At 38.8% G+C, this 12,029-nt stretch overlaps 1 protein-coding gene across 1 annotated transcript in view; it reads right to left on the bottom strand.

Annotated features, from left to right (window-relative positions):
- The window catches only part of LOC136885412 (uncharacterized), a 93,664-nt gene that overhangs the window by 29,335 nt on the left and 52,300 nt on the right, over positions 1-12,029 (bottom strand). Inside the window, exon 6 of the mRNA XM_068230333.1 lies at positions 11,864-11,922. Coding sequence (XP_068086434.1) covers positions 11,900-11,922 — 23 coding nt within the window. The 3' untranslated portion in view covers positions 11,864-11,899. The remainder of the gene's footprint in view (positions 1-11,863; positions 11,923-12,029) is intronic.

Raw genomic sequence — 12,029 nt, 5'->3', positions numbered from 1 at the left:
TTGGGTAGGGAAAATGGAGGTTCCGGGGTTGCTATTCGCGGATGACCTATTGATTTTGGCTTTGACGGCAAATGGGTTGCAAAAAGGGTTGGACAAGGTAGTTGAATATACTCTCTCAGAGTAAATGTAAGAAAGACTCAGATAATGGCGTGTAGGAAAAGGGGTGGGAATAAGAATAAGGAAGCCTCTCAGATAATGGCGTGTAGGAAAAGGGGTGGGAAAAAGAATAAGGAAGTCTGGAGGCTGGAGCAGGAAGAAATTAAACCAGGGGAAAAAATTGAGTACATAGGTGTAATAATTAGTAAGAATGCTTCTTGGAAAAATCAGTGTAAGAAGGCAAAACTTAAAGGAAGAGGAGCGCTTGCGGTAGTAGGAGTATTAGAAAAGAAATTTCCAGACGTTAAATACAAAATTCAGAAAATGGTGTTTAAATCACTGGTAATGGGCAAAATGCTATTTGGGGTTGAACTATGGGGAATGGAGGAAGACAGGAGTGAACTAAACCAGGTGGTGGCGAAATTTAGCAAGATCATGATGGACCTACCGAATTGTACAGCCTATGCCGGGGCCAGATTAGTCTGTAAAGAATCGATAGAGGTTGAAATAGCTAAGAGGGTGTTCAAGTACTGGATTAGATTGGAGGAAGGGAAGGGTGGGGCGTTAGTACAAGAAACGTTTAATTTTCAGAAAGGTATGACGAATGAAGGTTACTGGGTGAATAAGTGCAAAAAATGGTTACAAAAGATTGGATTGGGGGTATTGGGGGGATGGTAGGAATAAATGGGTATGGGAAAGGATAAAGCGAAGACTACTAGATATTGAAAGACAGAGCTTAATAGGGGAATGTAGAGAGAGAGTCTCTTTATCAGTATTAAATAAATTGGTGGAAGTAATAAACCCGAAAACGGAGTTTGAGGGTAGAAGGGATAAGAGAGGTTTGTATTGGTGGGTACTGGGTCTTCTGAGGAATAGGGGGTGGGTAGGTAGTGAGAATAGGGATAGATGTGTGTTATGTGGAGAGAAGTGGGAGGACCTGCATATTTTTAATCAATGCCGACCTTTGGCGGAGATAAAGATCAAACTACTAAGTAAGAAGGAGCTGCATATGGTAGGGGAAAGCTATAAGATAACATCTTGGTTATGTAGAGAGTGGGAGAAAGGAACGAATATAGCGAAATTCTTAAATGTGGCCAGAGCTATATTTATAAAGAAATTGAGGGAGTAAGAGGGGTTGTGCAGATAATGTGGTTCGTGCTGAGGGAGAAAGGGGGAAGGCATTCTGCTCAGAGGAATGGATATCCGCCCTGAGCAAATGCGGGAAGGGTATCATGGTAATCATGATATCAGAAGAGGGGGCTGTAGTGTTAGGGGAAAGGGGGAGAACACCTTGCCCTGTGGAAAGGTGATCCGCCTGGGGCAAAGGGAAAGCCTGAGAAAATTAGGTAAGCGTTGAGAAAAGGGGAGGTTGAGTAGGTTTGAGGGTAGTGTAAAGCTTAGGTGGAAGTAAAAAAAAAATAATAATAATAATAAATAAAACAAAAAAAGCGAGTTGACTGAGTGAACTAATGGACTTGGAATGGAGTACTGTCTGTTGGTGTGTAAATGAGGCGTGAAAAAAAAATGGATTGTTTAAGTGTATTTGTGTGAGGAGGGAGTATATAGAAGGTATATGTGATAGAATTGTAATAGATTAAGTGGGAATGTAGTTAAGGAGAAAATGTTGGCAGTATGGAAATTATGAAAGTAGGTCATATGAAAAAAAAATTTAAAAAATTTAAACGGTGTAGATGCCTTGATGAGGGGTGCAAAATTGAGGGATTCTTGATGTTTATGTATTAAGTTTAATAGGATGGAAGAAATGGGATCTAACAGTTTGATGTAATTGAGGTGTTGTAGACTGAGAAGTCGGAGTGAACTAATGGATTTGGAATGGAAACTGTTTGTTTGTGTGTAAGTGAAATGTTAAAAAAAAAAAAAAAAAGTCAAATTGTTTTAAGTGCGATATAAAATGATTGTTAATTGATGTTTAAGTCTGAAGCTTAATAAGGTGAGTCGGTTTGATATATGAAGTGTGGTGCGGTAGGTGGAGAAGACTGAGTGAACTAATGGACTTCGAATGAAAAAAGTTTGTCTGTGTAAAAAAAAAAAAGTGTTAATTGTTTTAGGTGCGTTGAGGGATTTTAAATGGTTGTTAGCTGATGTTTAAGTCTTAAGTTTTATAAGGTGAGATGTAGATAGCGGGAGTAGTGCGTGAGAGGTGAGGGTGACGTATCAAGGGAAGAGGGAGGGGTGGGGGACTTGACCCCACTCCAAAGAAGTTAGACTTGAGCATGTCTGCACGGAAATGAAAAGGATAGGGAAGGTAGTGTGCTGACAATGGACAAGAGTATGTGTGACGTACATAGCGGAAGTGTGTTGCAGGCCACCTGTTGGGTCTGGTTTCAGCCAGGGTGGCTTGTTACACATGATAAGGAAAGGAACACAGTGTTTGTCAGCGAGGGTCAGTGAGATACGATACCAGTTCTCACGTGGCAAGGCTGGTGGCTGCTGTTGACGGGTTGGTGGGCGTGCGTTCCATGCCAGGGCTGTTGCAGTGACCAGTCTAATTAATTTTTTTTTTTAATTATTTTTTTAGGTGGTAGTCAGGGGTTGGGCTTTGGGTAGTTAGTAGTGCGGTATCGTCCTGCATGTGTGCTGGCTATCCGCGTACGTGTGGGATGATACTGAGTAGATGTAGAAGTAGTAAATGTAGTTAAGTAGTTTTAAGAGAGATGTAGTTGCTATTATTGCTTGTTTTCCTTTGTTTCGCTCTGTCTGTCTTTATTGCCTGTAAGCCGATGGTGTACACTAGGGTGGACAATAAAGATATGTATGTATGCATGTGTATTATAGCCTATCAAAAAATTAGGTACCTGTACGAGTTTTACTTTTAGAGTAACAAAATTTATTTCATACGTTTTCAAAATAAATCGATTATGAGTGATCAAATTAATTCAGGATTTTGAAATTGTACAATAACAGTCGGAAAGACACTTCAAATACGAAGGCTATTTTTTTTTTTTTTTCAAGGTCTGATTGGTCACAAAATGAAACAGCAGTACAAATTTGACACTTTTCTATTAGTAACACTTACTGATACATCACAGCTATTTTTCAACATAGTCGCCTCCCAGATTGAGACATTTGTCGTAGCGTGGTACCAACTTGTCAATGCCCTCTTGATAGAACGTCGCCGCCTGCGCCTGTAACCATCTTTGTACGCCGGTCTGCAGCGCCTCGTCGGTGTCAAAAGGTGAGCAAAGAGGTGAAAATCTGATGGAGCCAGGTCCGGACTGTATGCTGGGTGATCGAAAATATCCCACTGGAAACGCTGCAGGAGGTTCGTGGTGGCAGCTGCAGTGTGCGCCCGAGCATTGTCATGGAGGAGGACAATGCCTGATGACAACATCCCTCTCCGCTTATTCTGAATTGCCCGTCGTAGACGTTGAATAGTCACATAGTATGCGGCTGCAGTGATGGTGGAACCACGTTCCATGAATTCCACCAACAGAACTCCTTTCCGGTCCCAGAACACAGTAGCCATACACTTTCTGTTGAAGAATGTTCGCTTGAATTTCTTTGGCTTACTCGGGGAGTGCGAATGCATCCACTGTTTGGATTGCTCTTTTGTTTCTTCCGTTTCAAAATGAACCCATGTCTCGTCCCCTGTGACAATTTTGTTCAAAAAATCCGGTCCTTCATCATGGTAGCGCTGGAGAAACGCTAAAGCGGCGCCCATTCGCTGTGTTTTGTGACAGTCAGACAGCATCTTCGGAACCCATCTCGCACAAAGTTTGCGATACTGAAGTGTCTCACTCACAATTGTGTAGAGAGCTGACCTGGAAATTTCAGGAAACGAAGCACTCAACACAGAAATTGTGAACCGACGATTTTCTCGAATTGCCTGATCCACACGCTGAACAAGATCATCGGTTGACACATGCTTCCTTCCCTGGCCGCCTGCATCATGGACGTCTGTACGCCCTGCTGTAAAGTTCCTGCACCATTGTCGCACTTTGCTGTCGCTCATGCACGTTTCACCATACACACGACTTATTCGGCGATGAATTTCGGCTGCATTGCACCCCTCAGCCTGAAGAAATCGAATTACACCGCGCACTTCACACTTGGCGGGCGAAGCGATCGTTGTAGCCATGTTTACGAGCGCGCTGTACGTTCACTACTGATGGGACTGAGGTGAGGCGCATAACGGTCATTTCAGAGACGTTGCACAACACATCTGCGCAGCGGTTCATCATATATTCGCGGGCGTTTGACTGTCGCGACCGATCGGACCTTGAAAAAAAATGAACCCATGTCTCGTCCCCTGTGACAACTTTGTTCAAAAAATCCGGTCCTTCATCATGGTAGCGCTGGAAAAACGCTAAAGCGGCGCCCATTCGCTGTGTTTTGTGACGGTCATACCATGCTTATTTTGCTAAATTGATAATAACTAGTTAGGAGGAAGTATAAAACAAGTTTTACTCACATCTTCGCTGCAAACATCACAGAACATAATTTTACAATCCAATGTGAAATGGAAAAAAAACTCCTGTAAAAACTTTTAATTAAAGATGCCTTTCAGCATAATTTAAATTAATTAGTATGTTATGACTAGGATCCTGGCTGTATTAGTTTAAAATTTGCCCGGAATGGACTGCCAAATGGTGGTGATTACCTGCCTTCTGTCCTTATCGTATCGCAACGATTGAAGAATGACCTTTGGCATCTGTTACACCCGAGCAACGCCTCGTAAGGGTGAACTTTCATATGCCTTTTTAGTTTGGAACGGTCACTGAGTCTTATTACAGGTTGGACATTTACCAGTGTGGTATGCCATATGCAAGTTCAGTTTCTCTTAATCTAAAAATGCTTTACGGGATACACTACAAAAAATTCGTCTCCCAACTACATGGATCTGCATGTAGCCAGCCAAGCGAAAAACATATTGAAAGATTTTTTTGCATGTGGGGCAGGGATAACTACCGTTTTCACCATGTGTAGTCAAATGCCTTTTCAAATCACTCTTTTGCAAGAAACCCTCCCCACAAACCAGACAAAAAGTTTCCCTCTCAGGATAGCATTTAACTGTTAAATGCCTTCTCATATCATACATTTTTTGGAAAGACTTTTCACAAATAGTACATGTAAAACATTTGTCACCATCCACAATGCTCACATTGAAACCAGACTGTTTTGTGAATTCTTCAGTGGACTTAGATGAGGAACTAGACGCATGCCTCTCCACAGAAGTAACGCTAGGACCTCCCGCAGCTGAAGCATCAACCTCAGTAGGAAATGATTGAGCAGCATAATCCCTGTTAAAAAATTGTTAATTACCTTATTTACTACCCTTCTTCATCATCATTATTCCCATTTCTCCTTGTTATCTCCTGCCAGGTCGGAGTGTTGATGATATACCATCACTGACTTTAGGCTATTGTTACAATGGGGTCATCACTCCCAAGGACATTTTAGGGCTACTGCCAGCAATTATTATGCCACCCCTTACATGGGGAACAGATGTCCTTGCAGCCGCCCCTAACACAGGAAACAAACGCTGCAGATGAATAATGCACTCATACTATTCCTCAAGTATTGGGCTGCTTCTTACTCTGCTTATTCACTTTTAGCACCTTCCTCTGTGGATTAGTGGTACGGTGTTGGCCTCCAACTGTCAACATAGCAGGTTTAAAAGATGCAGAGGAAGTAAGAGTTCTGAACAACGGATATTTTATTTGGCACTCAATGCCATACGATGTCAAGGTGTAAAATACATGTTTACCTAACAAAATAAAATTCATGAAACTCCAGCCATAAACAAATACATTATAGATAATACTGGACACTTTTGTATTCTCCCGTACTAAACTGAGAGATTTGTTGACAGTGGCGCACCTGGCTGCAAGACAAACTACAAAAGTTCCATCTTAAAATTGATACAAATAATGAAACCAAATAATGATTTTTGCTTTGTTCTACTACGAGAGTTGAATGTTAATAGTGATAGAAATAATGAAACTCAATAATGATTTTGTTTTGTCCGAATCCTTAGCCGAATGGTCAGCGTTGAGGCCTTCGGTCCACAAGATCCTGGATTCAATTCCCAGCTGGACTGGGGATTTTAATCATGTTTAAATTAATTTTTCTGGCTCAGGGACTGGGTGTCTGTGTTTGTTCCAACACGATTCTCTTCATATTCAGACAATGCACTACACTTCCATCCACTGCAGAAACATGCAATAGTGATTACTAGACCTCACATTTTTAGATGTTTAACTGTTATTTTAGCTGCCTAAAATAGATTCTCAAATAGGTTCTAAAATATTATTAGGCAGCTTCAATTTTTACGTATTTAAATACACATCAATTAAAATACCATGCTTATTTTGCTAAATTGATAATAACTAGTTAGGAGGAAGTATAAAACAAGTATTACTCACATCTTTGCTGCAAACATCACAGAACATAATTTTACAATCCAATGTGAAATGGAAAAAAACTCCTGTAACAACTTTTAATTAAAGACGCCTTTCAGCATAATTCGTAGTGTATAGTGTACTACTACACTCAGTTTCAAGGCCATCTCGCTAGGTACATTCGCAATCAGTGTCATGCGATATTTCGCAAAGTGGAACGTATTCTCTATAGTCAAAAGCTTTTGAAAATATTCACAGAGAAATTTGTGATTGTTCTGCGCACAACAAACAACATAATCAATAACTTTCCAGTTCTTAATTTTATACATGTGTCCAAAGTCACACAAGCAAGGCTCATAGTGCCTTTAATTTTCTGTATCAACCTTTCTGGACTGCTTTTCATTTCGCTCAAACCTGACTTTTGGATCAATAATGATGCCTTTGTTGGATTTCCTATCAATGACTATTGGTCACTTTAAGAGATACTAATAGTCCGCTGCTAACATGAACCATCTATCGGTCAAGTTAAGAGTTACGATCATGAAATTCAAGGGATATTATTTGTTCATATAACCTGTGTTTATAAAAAGAAATTCTATCTTTAAGTGCTTACAACTTACAATATTAATACAGATTCCTTGGAATATAGACCCACCAACTACGGTAAAAATGATGTCCACATTTTTTGCTAGCTTTTTAATGATGCCATAAGGAAATGAAGGTTTTCAGCAACACAAGGATGGGATGAAAGCACCCGTAGCTTAATTAAGGTGCAACCCCAGCATTTGCCTGGTGTAAAAATGGGAAACCACAGAGAACCACCATCTCCCGAATGCAAGCTCACAGCCAACTTGCTCCATCCACTTATTTCTCCCAACATACCCATTTCCTTCCAACACCATTCTGTTTTGTTGTCAGACCTATCACTGCCTGTAAAGTTGCCAGCCTCGAGAATGGCTCAATCCTGAAAAATGCCACCACACCTTATGCTGTAACAGGGAAATCTACAAAAAAATGGTGGTACCATAATGAGGCATGCAAGGAAATGAGTTAATTTGCCACTGCTTTCCTCACTGAACCAAAATATGTTTTTGCTACATGACCAGTAGTACAAGTAGCACTTTTCACAACATCTGAATGTACTAATCATGCTCTTAATGTCATAACTAACACCATCCTTACTTTGGCAGCCACAGTAAAAGGTAAGACAAACTTGAATGGGAACTCCGCTTTGCTCTCACCTGTGGCAAGATACAGATGCAAAAATACTACATCCATAAAGAAATAGCAACATGTAAAGTCTAGCACTGAAATTGCCACCGAATACTGTCACTGCTAATGATCACCACTCCAACAAATCTTAACAACTCTCAAAACCTCTGTACCACATCTACTCTGCCATCATTCTAACATAAAAGTCATTCCGATTGCATTTCGAGAATACTGCCTGACATGATCTAATTGCATAATAGGTTTTTCAACAATGCTCTCTTGTTCAGATCTGAAAAATGTGGTCACTGTGTCATGACCAATTAAACCAAACTACCCTTTCCTGAACTTACAATTTGTTTTGAAGTCCTTGCTATGAGTTAAATGAATATTTCTTTAAGCACTTCTTGGTTCCTTAATGGCTGGTGTGCAGCAATTCTTTCTCTCTCTCTCCTGTCTTTCTTCAGCAAGTAGTTTCATTCCAACATCAGATTATGCACTCACGTCAACAATGAATTGTTAATACTGATGCTTTCACGGCCCGTATTTGTAGACATGATATAAATTTGGGCTTGTCAAAAAAACAGGGTGAAATTCTTTATGTTCCAAAGAGAACTTTGTTACATGTCTTCAGAAGAAAATCTTGACTGTTCACGAGGAAGATTTTTCTCCACTATTGGAATTTCACCTTGTTTTCTTGAAACAGCACAAGCCCAAAAGCCTATATCATGTCAATGATTTGATCAATTATCCCCGTCAGAACAGCGGCATAATTGTGATTATAAGAATTAGACCAGAAGAGCTACATTTATTCACATTAGGCGGGCGATCATATGGTATTTCTTTATTTGGAATGGCCTTGACCATGATTGTAAGAGAGCTGAAGTATTCTCTCACGCGAGATGAAATTTTTCTTTTTTGTCGGGTCTCTGTTAGGAGAGCAGTGCACACCACATGACATGCTGGTGACAGTTTCCAGGTTAGCTTATTTTAGACAGCGCATACCAGTCTCTGAAATTTCTATCACAAGGGATAGGAACCAATGAAATGGCAGACAGTGATTTTAGACATGCAATCAGATATTTGTTGTCCATCACATCTCCTTGGACAATTACATATAAGTGAACAGGGATTAAATTTGTTCTCTCCCATTTGTGTTCAAGATTGAGCTAAGATAAACATTTTTCACATAGCTTCATATATAATCTACGACTGGTCGGAGCACATTCTAAGCATCATGTTAATTTCAGCTCCCCAAGAACTTCACCAGTAAAAATGGAGAACTGTATGAGTTTTTACCAGTGCCGGAGGACTTTCAAGATGTGTATTTCAAAAAGAGGACCTGCTCCAGACATGAAGATGTCAACAAGGAACCTGTCAATTACAATGACCGGCTAGAAGATAGTGTAGCCATGGTTCTCTAAGTAGAATATTTGGAAAAGTGAGCTACAACTCCAGGAGATCAACGTTCATTAACAAAACTGAGTCCAATTTTTTAATATTACCTATCAATCCTTTATACAATATAGTACAAATTTTCTCTCTGTAGTAATATTTTCTGTTAGTAATGTTTTGTTGTTTAATTCCATCTAAAATTTTCATCTAGATGATGGTAGATTTGTGTACGAATGCAGTGGAGATTCTACTTGAGTATGTGTAGTATAGTCCTCTTTTCACTGATATTTCTAACAGCGTTCAGGTTTAAAAATCAATTCACAAATAATCAGTCACCCATGCAATAATACGTAAATTTAAGGAATATTTTTCTGAAGAATGAGATTTCAATGAATTGTGAATGGAATAAAACTTGTCATCTCATTTTATTCCTACATCAAGAGATTATTTCCAGTCATCAGTTTTATTTCTGAATGTGAATGTGGCTGGGTTGTAAGATGATAATAATAATAATAATAATAATAATAATAATAATAATAATAATAATAATAATAATAATAATAATCACTAAATGTATGATCAAGTTACCGGGATAAATAAGGCAATTAAATGGCATTGAGTGTTAATTACAGTAACATATTTTATAATATTCTTGAATGATGCAAAGTTGTGCTCAATTTATAATTGGATTTGCCAGTGAAATGGTAGGCTTGAGAGCTTGCTTTGATTATGTCCCACTAACTACTTTTACCATTTTTGGAGACGCCGATGTGCCAGAATTTGGTCCCGCATGAGTTCTTTTATGTGCCAGTAAATCTACTGACATGAGGCAAACGTATCTGAGTACCTTCAAATACCATCAGACTAAACCAGGATCAAACCTGCCAAGTTGGGTTCAGAAATCCAGTGCCTCAGCTGACTGAGCCACTCAGCCTGGCTGTTTGGGATTTAAAGAGCACATACTGCATTATGCAAAGCAACAATTTATAAGATAATAATAATAATAATAATAATAATAATAATAATAATAATAATAATAATAATAATAATAATACACACTCAACACTCCTTTAATTGATGTTTATTAGCCATGTGAAAGCCCATGCCATGCGCTCAGTGATTATACTGAGACAGAAACGGCTTAGCCTTCTTCTAATTAATTTCATGACTGACGTAGGCGACACTGTTAAATGATAGTGCCATTAAGTGATTTTACAATTATTCAGTCATGGACTTCACATGCTGATGATGCATTTAAGGCGTGTTAGTGAAGTGATGGACATCGATATGTTTAATTACCGACTGTTACAACCTAATAATCACTGACAAAAATACGGAAAGCTTAGGAACATGTAAATAAGTTTGTAAATACCATGTACCCTGTGCGTTTGTGTGCATGGATGTGTATGAGTTGGTATGTGACTATATGATACGATCATTCTCCAAGTAAATTAATGTCTTTGTGGGTTGTGATTTTTCCCATGTTCTGTCAAGGAGGATCATTTCAGCATTGAAAGTGAATTTATTTGTGTTGTGCAAAGAATCTTTTGGATGACATTTAACTCAGAATAGTCATAATAAATTAATGATTGAATGAATATTCTTTAAAGATCATAATATATCCTCGGAGGCAAGGTAAACCAACAAGATGGATTAAAACAAGGTAGAACAAGTCCTAAAATGTAAAACAGGATGAAATAAAATGAGATCAGATAGGATCAGACAAGATAAAACCTAAACGAGATAAAATGAAAAGAGATGCAACATGTTAAAATGAAATGATGTAAGAGATAACAGACAATTATGTGTTACCCATTTTTAGACTTTGAACATCATTGTAATTGTAAATTTGTGCTTACTTTGAATTTGTTATCTTAAAATGTCATTTAAATAAGTAGTAAAGATATTTTTCAATAGGGCGAATGACCTAGATGTTAAGCTCCTTTACACAACAAGCAACAAATATTTTTCAAAATTCTCATACTCACGGAAGAAAAAATCAGCACAGAGGGAGTAAATAATAATAATAATAATAATTTTGCTTTTTTTTTTTTTTTTTTTAATTTTTTTTTACGTCGCATCGGCACCGATAGGATGGGAAAGGCCTAGGAATTTGAAGGAAGCGGCCGTGGCCTTAATTAAGGTACAGCCCCGGAATTTGCCTGGTGTGAAAATGGGAAACCACGGAAAACCACCTTCAGGGCTGCCGACAGTGGGGCTCGAACCCACTATCTCCCGATTACTGGACTGGCCGCACTTAAGCGACTGCAGCTATCGAGCTTGGTAATAATAATAATAATACTCGTATATACTTGTATGGCCTCAGCTACCATGTGTAGGTATTTGATGCCATCTGGCTGCCTGCTTGTCAGTTTTGACGTTCTGTTTTACTCTAGGCCTACTAGATGGCACAATAAAAAGAATCTCCCTTCGACGTGTATGGTCGAGTTTTAATTTCTTTTGTTAGGTAAACACCAAATGTGTCACCAGAGATCTTTTACACACTGATATTGTACGACACAGTGTGTCAAATGAACATTTTCCACCCTTCAGAAACCCAACTACCTCTGACAGGTTTGAACCTGCTATCTTGGGGTCTGTAGGCGAACACTCTACCACTGATCCACAGAGGCAGCTAAAGAGGGAGTATATATACATAAAAAAATCTAGCATTGAAAAGGTTAAAACATTATGAGAACACCACTCCCTATGGACCAATGAAACTCTCAAATTTGAGTTAAAGCAGTAGTTCACAGTCATAGTCCTCAACATGGATATACAGAAATTGATGGATACTTAACTGTAAGTACGAAGATTTGCTTGTTCCGTCTTCAATATCACAACCTGCTTCCTTCAAACCCTAAACAAACAAGATAGCAAACATAAATCTCCTTTTTCATGCTTCAAACCCTTTGTCTCACAATTTTTCTTACTCTTATAATTTCACTTTGGAGGATGGTTGCCCAG

The sequence above is a fragment of the Anabrus simplex genome, chromosome 14 (genome assembly GCF_040414725.1).
Source record: "Anabrus simplex isolate iqAnaSimp1 chromosome 14, ASM4041472v1, whole genome shotgun sequence".
Taxonomy (NCBI): Eukaryota; Metazoa; Arthropoda; class Insecta; order Orthoptera; family Tettigoniidae; genus Anabrus; species Anabrus simplex.
This window is presented reverse-complemented; position numbering and strand designations above follow the sequence as displayed.